Below are 12,313 nucleotides of genomic sequence, written 5' to 3' on the forward strand. Positions count from 1 at the left end.
CTCTTTAAAAAAAAAAAAAAGTCTTTTGAATATGATTTGGAAATAGGTTTATATGTAAGTGGCTGAGTGACCATGCCCAAAGATTATGAGTAGGTCATGAAAAGAGCATGATGATTCAAAGTCATAATGATAGGTTCTGTTCAGAGTTATCTCCTTTTAGGTGTTTTGGTTAATGATTGAGGCCGTGGGAGGTATACTTATCAAATTTGCAGGTAATGCAGATATGAGAGTGATAGCTGGTATGTTGCATGTCCTTCAGAATCCAGAAATAACCTCCACAGTGTTGAACAATGGGCTGTTAATGAGGTTAAATAGTGGGAGGAGTTGAAGCCTTCATTGCAGGGTCACTCAAAGACCTGGATTCAAATGAATTATATGATTTAATTGCAAAAATTCTTAATGGTAGCCTCAGGCTACATTAATGTTTGTGACATTTATAGGGAAGTCATGGTCTAGTGTCTTCTACATCTTTCCATAGGTGGGACTGGAACATTAGCCCTACCTTTCTTAAAGGAATAGTTACGGAGGCTGAGAGGAGGTTTTCTGGAGAAGATCAGAGATGGACAGGCTGCTCCCTGATTTGGGGTGTTTCTTTGCACACTTCTCTCCGCTCTGGTATTCTGACTTGCGGATTCCCAGCTCTCCTGCAGGGCCTGGAGACCACCTGTTTTGCCTGCCTTCCCCCTCCCTGCGCAGTGGCCTGGAAACTCCAGGCGGCAAGCTGGGGCAATTGTGAGTTTTTCATTTGTTCCCCTTCTCGTAAGGGTCACTGTCCTGTGCTGTCTGAAGTTCAGTGTTTTAAATATAGTGTTTCATGTAATAAATTCCCCTATTTTGTCATCTTTTTCATGGGGGAAGGTAGAACGGGCTCTTGTTCCTCTCTTAGCCGGAAGTGGAGGCTCTTCGGTGATTATTTATTGCTAACATTTTAGTTCGGCATCGAGAGCTGCCTTCTGCTGTCATTCCCTTGTTCCCGCCACACTTTCCTCAGACAGACTCTGTGCTTCTCCCCTCACTCATCCCCACCGCATGCCATTCCTTTCCCTCAGTCTCCTCTTCCCTCTTTCTCACTCGTCAGTGGCTCTCCGTTCTCAGGGTCAGCCTGGCGGCCTCTTCCATGTCCTTTCCCTCCCACGGGAGGCAAAACTGAACCCTCTCTCTCTGTTCTGCTTCTGCCATCCTAACACAGTTTTCGGCATTCCAGCGTACCTGTTGTCACTCTGCTGGCCTTCCCTCCGCCACGCGTGTGTCGGTCTTCACATGTGTGCACACATGCGTGTGCTCAGCTCCCGAGGGCCAGTGTGGGCCAGACCCGCCCGAGTGTCTCTTACGGAGTTTTGGGGATATCATATGGAGAGAAGGTATGTAACAAATGGACAGATGCAGTACATGGTTTTTTAAAGGAGTTGTTTTTCTCCTCTCCCCCACATCAGGCCACTGAAGAAGTTTCCAAAAATCTGGTCGCCATGAAGGAGATCCTGTACGGCACGAACGAGAAGGAGCCACAGACAGAGGCCGTGGCGCAGCTGGCGCAGGAGCTGTATAACAGCGGGCTCCTGGGCACACTGGTGGCTGACCTGCAGCTTATTGACTTTGAGGTGAGAAGCCACTTCCCTTGCAAGCGCACTGCCTTCCTCATGGTCCTTTTCCTTGTGTTCTCTCCCTTGAAAGATCCCAAGATTCCATCAGGCTCTTGGCTGCAGGGTTCCTGCCGTGTGAGTGGGCGCCGGCTGCCTGCCCCATGAGCGGAGCCGGGCAGGGGTGCAGGGCCGCCTCCTCTCTCCCCACAGTGTGTGTGAAGTTTCTTAGGTATTTGTTGTGTCCTTTTGTTTAGATTATATTTAATAAAGAGCTGCTGCTTTACATAATTCACTGGCCTTGGGTTCTCAAGGAGTCCACAATCTAAAGAAGACTAGAATTTCTGGCTTCTCTTGAAAATTTTGACTCTGACAACGTTGAGCCTGCAAAGCCTACCTGGCCTTTCAGCCAAAATGGAGCAGCTCCCACCTCGTGGCACACTGGGGTGTGCTGCACACAGCAGCTTGCTTTTCTGTCTCAGGGCCTGCTTCACCCAGCTTTGGCTCCTGCCTGGCCCTGGGAGGCGTTTAATATCACTGCCCGAGCTTACACAGCTGAATCGTGCCGCGTCAGATGTTCAGTGAATTTAAGCGTGACAGTAATGGTCCTTGATTCCAGTCTGAAAGGTAGTCTGAGAAGGCTATACGGTAATGAAGGGCTCTAGCTTGGGTATGAGCAGGTTCCTCTGAGTCTTTGTCATGGGTGTGCTTTGTTTTAAGGCCAGGGTTTATCGTCCTGAGTGATCAGTTCGATGTCTGTCCAGGTGCTTGAAAAACCAGGGGAGAGGACTGCAGACGGGTAATCAGATCCAACTTGGGAGAGCAATGGGAGGGTGTGGTTCTAGGTTACTTGAATATAATTTTAATACTAAAGGACAATAAAAATTTACTTTGTAGAACAGATGATAAAGTTACTTCCCGTGTATAGATGATATCATGTATTTTTAATAGTGTATCAAATTCCACCAAAAGCAATTTCTATTTCCTCTGCAAAGTTGGGAATGCAGTGTTCCTTCTGCTTTGTCCACCCATCTCATTCCCTGACCCGGACACTGAATTTAATATTCATTTGAGACTCAAATTTAAGAGCAGTGTGTGCCCTTGATGTGTATTCTTAGAGATTGCCATTGCTTCTCCTGACCTTGCGCAGGGCACAGGATGGTCTCTGGCTCTGGAAAGGTCTCATTTCACTTACTCTCCTGCAGGCTTGTCAGCCTCATACCAGGTGGCCATTCTGAAAAATCTCAGGGGTTTGTTTTCGTGTGTTAATTTCTTGTGCAGTTTTCTGATTATAAGGTTCACTGTATAGCAGTAAAGTCCTTCTATTTTGTTTGGTACAGGATGATTGTATAGTTCTGATCTCTGAATTTCTCTATCTTGTGGTACTTAGAGCCTTCATTATTAATCTATATAAAATCTCTCTGAAGTAGGCCTCGTTTAATAGGGGTATATGTCTACTTGCCATGAAAGCTGAGCTGTTTACAGGATTCTTTCAGTTTTATTATACTAGCAGAAGGTAGCTTCTCTTCCTTCTATCACTGTAAAAGGAAATTATATGTATTGTTTACAACACGAGCATTTTATTTGAGGCTGCTTGTTCCATATGGGTGGGAATCAGATACCTGAACACTGTAAGCATATAGCAGGGTTTTATTTTTCATATCTGAGTCCATATGATCCGAAGGGCTAGAAATGGTTGAAATTATATGCAGTAAGATTTCACTTTGTGAACATAAATTGCTCATGTTAAAAACAGTATACTACTAAAACATAGAATTTGGAATTATAAATAAATACGAAAATTTAATATCTGTGAACATTTTAAAGTCAGATATTCAGTCATACTTACAGATATGCAATGCATTAATTTGAGTTTACTTGGGAGGGTGGATGGGGTCTTTGGCGGTTAGTCGGGTAAACATTTTAATGATTGTATTCCTAATAGGGCAAAAAAGACGTGGCTCAAATTTTCAACAATATTCTCAGAAGACAAATTGGTACAAGAACTCCTACTGTTGAATACATCTGCACTCAACAGAATATTTTGTTCATGTTATTGAAAGGGTATGTACAATGTAACAAAATTTATATTCTCAGTTGAAAAATAAAAAGGAAAGATGGTCTTGGGCAAAGACAAGATGGTAAATGTGGGAAAGTATTTTCTCTGTAGTTCAATCAGTTCATTTTTCCATACATCTTAACACATTTCCCTCCTTAAAATTCAGCCAATAAGCTAAATTCCCATATGGGAGTTAAAAGGTAGGTGAATCATGAGCCCTTAAATTCTCAAATCCTATACAACTGAAGGAAAAAAGTCTTCTGTGGTCTTACCTCTAGTCCTTAGATTTTAAAAGGTTTTCTGAACTATCAGTTAAATGATGTCTTTGAAGACGTCTTCTTTGGACAGACCTGCACACTGTGAGGCAGTAGAAGCTGCCTGGGAAGTAGAGCTCAGGTGCTATATAGCTTATCTGTGTTGTGTCAACAAAGGACATGTTCATGAAGTCTGCCCTTTGCTTTTTACCTGTGTGTGTCCACTCACTAACCCACTTAGTTGGTAACTCACCTTGCATCTTCCTGGAATGAATGACTGGGCTGATAAGCAGGCATTTATGGTAGTGTGTTACTATCAGCAAACAAACAAAAGCCAAAAAAGCCTGAAAACTTAAACAAAACAAAAGAAAACAAATCCTCTTCTCCCTCAGGAGTGAGCCTCCCTGATTGGCAAGGTCACCCCCTGTCGTTTTGCACAAGGGTTGTTTGCCAGCTCTGGGTCTGTTGTGCATCTGTTTGTCCCAGCATTGGTGCTGTTCTATTAAATTGGCGGACAAGCGTTTTACTGGCATCACTGTTGTCGTGAATCAGCCTGCTCTCCTACCCCTCGCTTTATAGCTTGCCTCCCTCTGATTCATATCTCTGCTGTTTAACACTTCCCCCAAGTTCAGACTTGTTTAGACAGAGCGTGAGTCAGTGCATGTGTTTGATGCCAGCATTCTATTTCCTTCTTTCTATTTCTAAATATCTATGTTGCTTCTTCAGATGTTGCCATACAAAACTTTTGGCATCTAATTTTTTGTTGTTACCAATCCAGAGTTGCGTGTGTAAACATGTAGTGAGTAGTTTGAAAATTTGGTGTTCTTAGAGCACCTTCCAGATGCCTTTGTGTATTTTTAAACCGAGTATTTACTTTCCCATAGAAAGCAGTGGTTATTAAAATCTGTAAATTAGTTTGCCTATATTTTCACTTGAAAGTAGCCAGAGGTATGATACAAATATTGTTAAACATCATGTAAAGTGAGAATTTTAAGGTACAATTTAAAGAAGAATTGAAAGCTCTCATGTGAGTGGGCCAGAGCAGAAAACTCAGTGAGGGGGGAGAAGCTTAGAAAATGCAGCTGGTATTGGTCTCCCCTTTTTAGCCTTTAGAGCAGAAAATGTGCAGAAAGCTGGAGGGAAGAAAATAACCAGCCATTTCCTACGCCTTCCCCAGCTCTACCTTACGTGTAACCCTTGCCTCCTCCTTTCCCTCCTTACACACATCCCTAGGATTTTTAGACATAAACGTCCGAGGATTTGTTTTTTACCATAGTCGTGATACCACATACAAACCCAATGTTATCTTATACTCAGTGTTCAGATGTCCTGGATTTTCACCCACAAAGCACCATTTTTCAGTTAGTTTGTTTAAATCCATTTCCAAGCAAGGTCCACAAACTGAATTTGGTTCATATGACTCTTATGCCTTCTCTTTTATTTCTTTTTTTTTTTTTTTAACCATTTACCTGTTGAAGCAACTGGGTCATTTGTTCTATAGAAAAATGACATATTTTGGATTTTGCATCACTGTGGTTTCATTTAGTGTGTTTCTTTGTCCTCTGTTCTTTTAAATTGGTGAACTAGTCATTATGAACTCAAGTCTGGGGGTAGGGGGAGTTTCCATATATTTGATGTATTTCAGTCCATTGCAGTCATTATGTCCAGATTTTTATATCCACATTGTGTCATCATTGGGCCATTGGGAAGCTCCTTCAAGTTGGTACTCATGTCCTTTTGGCAAGACCCTGTTAGTCTTTGACTGCTTCATGCTTTCTGGCACAAGATGTCCCTTGCTCATTTTGTACGGGTTCCTGCCCCAGACGTGGAAACAGCCATTTCCTCAAGGAACCTTCAAGCTCCTGTTTAAGATTTCTGTACCTTAGTTCCTGAGTTGAGACAGTTTGCATGCAACATGACCACCTGCATAGGCTGGAAGTACTTTGTTGTTAGACACCAGGGAGAGACTTCTGCTGCTGGTGTCCATGTGTGCTTGAACGTAATCTTGTTGCTAGCGTTCAAAGGCATCTGGAGGCAGTAGTTTTTCCTCTGGTGACTTGACGTTGATGTGTTTTCCTCCCTAGTGCTAACAGGCTGTGCAGCATAACTGTCTGCCCTGTACTCAGTGGTTTATGGCTTAATCATTTAAGACAAGCTTGACAAACCACCATCAAAACCTGCCCAACTTGTTGTACCAAACTGTCTTACTCTTGTCTTTCTAGTCTCCTGATTATTAAATTAAGGTCGGTGAAGGTGAATTGTACCATCAGCCATTTTGTGAGCAGACATTTTCAGGACCAAAGCGCTGGTCAGCATTCTAGTTGCTGGGCCACACGTGATAACAGAAGAGTCATTTGGATCTTCTTGAAGTTCTGTGATGAACCTGTGTACAACAGAGGGATAGCAGTGCTAGAGAATGAGTAGTATTGTAGGATTTCAGGGGAGAAAGTATTTAGTCAGTGAGGCACAAGGGTTGGTAAAAGGGGTGAGACTAATTATTGGAGTTCCAAAGGTTTGGAATTTGCATAGTTAGGAAAAAGGAGATTGGGTCCAGGGATAGGAATGAACATAGTGATGGGCAGCAATAAGGAAATAGGAGTGAGTGCTTGATGGCAGAGTGAGAGAGGATATTGTACGGTAGGAACAGATCTCATGAGGGGAAGCCTGGGCATTAAGCCCAGAAATTTGTCTTTGATTAGCAAGTAGAAATCATTTGGAACTCCTGAACTGGAAATGCTATTGATACCCCAGTGTATTGGGTAAATGGGTTAGACACAGCTTAAACAAAGATACTGGTCAGGGAGCTCCTGCCTTTCTCTAGGGGAGAGTTAATGCAACAGTGGGGACGGATGAAAAGAAATGAAACTAAAATATTTCAGAGAAGTCTCTTTAAAAAGGATGGATCGTGGTGACACCAAAGATGGGAAGGTTTGGATGTGCTGAAAGGGGAAAGGTATAAACTGTTCTGTCCAATGCAGTACCTCCTAAACACACTCCATCATTTTGCTTTAAATCAATTTAAATTAAATAACATTTAGAATTCAGTCCCTCAGGGGCGCCTGGGTGGCTCAGTGGGTTGGGCCGCTGCCTTCGGCTCAGGTCATGATCTCAGGGTCCTGGGATCGAGGCCTGCATCGGGCTCTCTGCTCAGCAGGAAGCCTGCTTCCCTCTCTCTCTCTGCCTGCCTCTCCATCTACTTGTGATTTCTCTCTGTCAAATAAATAAATAAAATCTTTAAAAAAAAAAAAAAAGAATTCAGTCCCTCAGTCAGGCTAGCCAAATTTCAAGTGCTCACTAGCCACATGTGACTAGCAGTAACTACCACAGTGGACAGCACAGGTATAGAACACTTACATTCAGATGAGAAAGTTCTGGAAGACCTGTTTTAGACCTGGGTATCTGAAACAAAATCGTGGCGCCAAGTTATAAAAATGAGGAAGCAGGGGAGGGTGGCTGTTTTGTGGAGGGAGATGAGATTTGAATTTAGATATGTAGTTGCTTCTGGTAGACTTTTAACTGAAGTTGTCCAGAGGCAACAGAAAATGCCTAACTAGAGTTCAGGAGCAGACCTGAGTAGGGGAATTGTGGAGCCCTGGTGGGAGCCATGAAGGTGTACAGGCAATCACGGGTAGGCTGGCAGCCGCGGAGGTAGGCCCTCAGCCAGGCAAGAAATAGGAACGGTCTGAGGGGCAGAGAGGAGAACTGAGAGAGCTTTTTCTTTTCCTTTTTCAAAGACAGAGATGCAAAGGTTGGCAGTGTGGGGACACTAAGTAGGGGTAGAACTTACGTTTTGAGAAAAGTTTCTTTTAGCTAGGAAGAGGTCTTTTGCAAGTAGAACATTGGGAAATGCAACGAGTGCGGGAGGGTTGAGGAGCCAGTACGTGGGAAAGACACGAAGCCGGTGCATGCAGCCCAAAAGGCAGTGGAGGGGCCGGGGGCTGTCCGCAAGGCTGGACCCCCATCAGAAGGGACCAGGCAGCGCAGCTGAGAGGAAAATGGGGCTCCTTCCTGATGAGGTGAGACACAACCGTGTGTGCGTGACTGATGCCGGGGTATCCCCAGCACCCACTGGGGGAGTCCTCCAGGCTCTCCTTGACAAGCAGACTGTGACCTCCTCAAATCAGGCTTTCAACTTTGTACAGTTCACGTTGCCAAGAGTCTTGAAGGTTCTCTTCTGACTATTATATTGAAACAATGAAGTATAAATGCTGTATATTTGATATACTGTTTTGGATATCAAAATGCTGTTTTGGATACTAGGAATTAGAGAAACCATTTTGTTTCATAATGGTTTTTGGTTCAGCTTTTGGCTTTTCTGAAGTCTTAAGAGCACCACACGTAAATCTTACCCCTATTTGGAGGTGTGACCCTAAATACTTCTCTAATCTTTTAGCTAAAATATGACATTTATTTATTATTTATTTATCGTTATTTTTCTTTGGCTTGAAGCATTTGTCACCAGCTAGTGTGTGCATGCCCTCTAGAGTAACTCTACCCCTGAGCAGTAACCTGCTCTGGTCACTTAATTAGGACACATCTGAAACTTCTTGTTCTAAAAATTTGAGCTGTTCAGTGTAAGAGGAGTTTTAAAACAGCAGTCATGGTTTGTTTTCTTTTTGTAGGTATGAATCTCCAGAAATAGCTCTAAATTGTGGAATAATGTTGAGAGAATGCATCAGACATGAACCACTTGCAAAAATCATTTTGTGGTCAGAACAATTTTATGATTTCTTCAGATATGTTGAAATGTCAACATTTGACATAGCGTCAGATGCATTTGCCACATTCAAGGTAACGTAAAACTATAGAATTCTAAATACCTTGTAAGTCTGATTAACTGGTTTGCTGTTTTTTTCCCCTCTCTAAGCTCCAAGTCTATACACGGCTGCCCTCTAGCGGGAAGAGAGAAGATAACGTTTTATGTGAGTCTGTGATTTAGGTGTATGCGGTGACTCGAGTCACCGCTTAAAAGGGGTGGATGAGTTCGACTGTAAGCTCTCTAAGTGTGGTTGGTGTGATCAAAATTACACTTTTCTGTTAAATTACCCATTAGGTGTGGTATATTGATACATGAACGTCTAACAAACAGGTTTTTCCCCTGTGTTGAAACATACTATAGGAGTTTCTTTGGTTAAACACCAGACAAAGTAGTTGTCTTCTGTTCAGGGCCGTGCTAATTTGGAATAGGCATGTCTTCAAGTACTAGAACCACAATCAGGACAGAGAGTTCCACGTTGTGGACAGCCCCAAGGGAACGGTGGACTGAGCTCTTCTACCTCATGCTCATCCCAAAGCTTGTTTGTCAGATGCTTGGGGGAAAGAGAGCAGAATCACCTGCACTATCCAGGGTACTCTGTAGCCTCTCTTTCCTGGATACCTCATCTCCCTGTTGTATATTTGTATAAACTAAATACACATCTGATATGATACCACTGTACAACACGTGCATTTTTGTTTTGAATTGCAAGGTTCTATGCTGTTTACTGTACATAAAGCAGCAATATTTATTAGCATTCTTCACAATGAAAGTAAGCTTTTAATTACATTCCCTTATATAAAATGTCTGCCCTCCTAAGTGAATATTTACTGCTACTTTAATCAGAATTTAATATAGTAACCCACAGACTACTTTGCTCAGAAACCATGAACACTGTTTTAGTGAGAAGTAGTCACTTTTCTTGTGAGGGTTCGGTTTTATGACGATAAAGAACCCTTGAGATAATGAGCACACACCTTGGTTCCTGGGTAAAATTTGTCCCTCACGGTGAATGAACACTCTTAAAACAGGATGAAAACCTGGGGAGCTGGCCATTAGGGTTTCTCATGGAACGAGAATAAGGTAATAGTGTAAGAGGTGCCCAAAGATTTATTTCCCGGAAGCCATTAAAGAGGATATCAGAAGCCTTAGGTAAGATCCTAGATATTTTTATGTCAATGTACAAAACAAAATGAATTTGAATTTGGTTTTATAACACAGCCACAAATGTGATGTCTTTTGTGTCCCTGCATTTTGGGGCTAGGACTCATACTTAGGATATATTTATTGGTGGAAGAGGATACCCCATTCAAAAGCAGCAGGCCTGTTTTGGAGAGAGGTACAGTAACCCTATGTGTTGGGAAGAGATCTGTGGGGAAAGCAAGCCATGAGCTGAGGGTGGCCACTGTGGGAGAGGCAGGTGGGGGAAGAGCAGAGGAGCGCACATCGGGGCCTGACCCAGGAGGGCGCGGGCAGCACAGCTGGCCCGCGGGTGAGAGAGCCTTGTTTACACGGGCCGGAGGGTTAGGCACAGTCTCTAACCGTCTTCGTTGGCCTTGCTGATAATTTCATGATCAGCCCTCAGTTAGAGCTGCTGCTTGGAGTTACATTCTCACCAGGGAGAAAGCAGTGGGGGAATCCCTGTGGGGAAGGCCGTCCTGTCAGGTCACATTAGCCAGAGAGGGAGAGACTGGACAGCGCCTGGCAGGTAGGTGTACTGAGGAAGGGAAGCTTTCTAGTACAGTGCAGGATGCCAAGGGTGGACTGTGGAAGAGGTGTGCTGAGAAGCTGCCCTGGCCTGTGTGTCTCAGCCGCTCCTGACCACAGAAAGGGAGGAACCTTTTCAAGAGGCCCCTGAACAGAGAGCTCTCCCAAGAAACCAAATCAAGGAGAGTCCAAACCAAGACAGCATGGGAGAGAGCAAGTGACACAGAGCTGTCAGGCAGACCTTCCTTCCCCACCCTTCCTAGAAGGAACCCAGGTCAGCACAGGGACAGTCTTATACTTCCTGCCGGAGGACTCTCCTCTCCTCGTTTGCTCGTGTCCTCTTTGAGAGACTGTGTCATGGAAAAAGTAGCCTAGATCTATGACTTGCACCATCCTTGAAGAATATGACCAGACCCATGTCTCCAGAAAATGCACCCTGCACATAAAAACTGTCAGAGAAATGCAGCTCATCCATAAACTTGAGTTTAGAGTCTGTGGAACAGGTGCTGAGTCTCAAAAGGAAATTAAAACTACCTGCTCCAGGGGCACCTGACTGGCTCAGTCGGAAGAGTATGTGACTCTTGATTTCGGGATTGTGAGTTCGAGTCCCATGTTGGGTACAGAGGTTACTTAAAAAATAAATATTTAAAAAAAAAATCAACAAAACTATTTGCTTTGAATGTGTCCACGATTTGCAGCTTGAATGACTATGTACTAAAATAGTAAATCAGTGGCCAAATGTTGTTCGTGTTTTCTTTTTTGAGGACTTAAGGAGATGGGGAGGGCGCATCAGAAGGCCAACAAATATATTTCCAATTTTTCCAGAATAAAAGAAGGTAGATTCCCCAGAGAGGCTGGTGGAGCTTGGAGCTTGATGTTATACCTGTGTAAGGTTCTAGAAAGTATTTCTAAAGAGATGATTTCTGAGCATTTTGGAAAGGAAACCATGTACCCACAGCCAGCATGGATTCACGAAGAGTAAGTTCAGTCCTATTAATCTCATAGTTGCAGTAGCTGAAGGGATAAGAGTGTGTGGCTGCTGGGTTCATTTCCCAGCTCTGCTGTGGATTTAATCTCAAGCTCTTAATCTGTTAAGTTGGGAGGTGATAGTACTAGTATGTCAAGGTTATTGTGCCTCCACACAGTGTGTGTGCAGAAAACAGTAACTGTTAGAATTATCCCTTTATGACCATAAGGATATACTGGATATTGAATAATCATACAGATTTGTTTTTATGGAATCGAGGAAAAGAAAGGAACTAAAGTTTCAGCGTAGTGATTTACATCTAAATGAATCCTCTATCCATAAGGTGCTAGAGAACGGACTTGCCATCACCCCGGAGAGAAAAATTTCTTGTGGCTTTTCACTGGGCTTTGTCTCAGCCCAGCTAAACATTGCTAATGACTTAGATAAAGGGTGAGGAGGCCTTCTTATCAAATATGAGGTGATAGCTGTGAAGGGAGAGATAGCAGACAGTGGTGATCCTAGAATAAGGCTTCACAGCGATCTGCAGAGGCCATAATGGAACAGGATGATGACTGAGGTCTTCCCCTTGAGGACCCAACTCTAAGGGATGTGGGAATAAGACATAATAATATATTTAATACTCAGTATAATACTTTCTAAGTGTAGTAGTTACTAAAATGTAGGCAATTTCATATCCGACTCAACCATCTCCTTTACAGATAAGGAAACTGGAGTCTAGAAATGTTGGGTGAAGTCAGGCTATAAATGGGGAAGCCAGAATTTGAACCCAGGCAGTCTGCCACCAGAGCCCACTCTGAGGAAACAAAATTCTGAATCCGTCCTGTAACATTAAACAGTGTGATGCTGCTGCCCCAGAGCTACATGCGACCACATAGTGTCTGACCTAAGGAGCTGACGATGGTCTCACCCCACTATAAGCCGTTAAGGTAACAACACATAAATGTGCTCCGTTCCAGGCACTACACTTTAAGA

General features: G+C 43.4%; 1 protein-coding gene across 1 annotated transcript in view; it reads left to right on the forward strand.

The window, feature by feature from the left end:
* CAB39 (calcium binding protein 39) overlaps window positions 1–12,313 on the forward strand; it is an 88,440-nt gene that overhangs the window by 61,361 nt on the left and 14,766 nt on the right. The window contains exons 3-5 of the mRNA XM_044241827.1: window positions 1,434–1,598; window positions 3,523–3,641; window positions 8,513–8,681. Coding sequence (XP_044097762.1) covers window positions 1,434–1,598; window positions 3,523–3,641; window positions 8,513–8,681 — 453 coding nt within the window. The remainder of the gene's footprint in view (window positions 1–1,433; window positions 1,599–3,522; window positions 3,642–8,512; window positions 8,682–12,313) is intronic.

The sequence above is a fragment of the Neovison vison genome, chromosome 3, assembly GCF_020171115.1.
Source record: "Neovison vison isolate M4711 chromosome 3, ASM_NN_V1, whole genome shotgun sequence".
Taxonomy (NCBI): Eukaryota; Metazoa; Chordata; class Mammalia; order Carnivora; family Mustelidae; genus Neogale; species Neogale vison.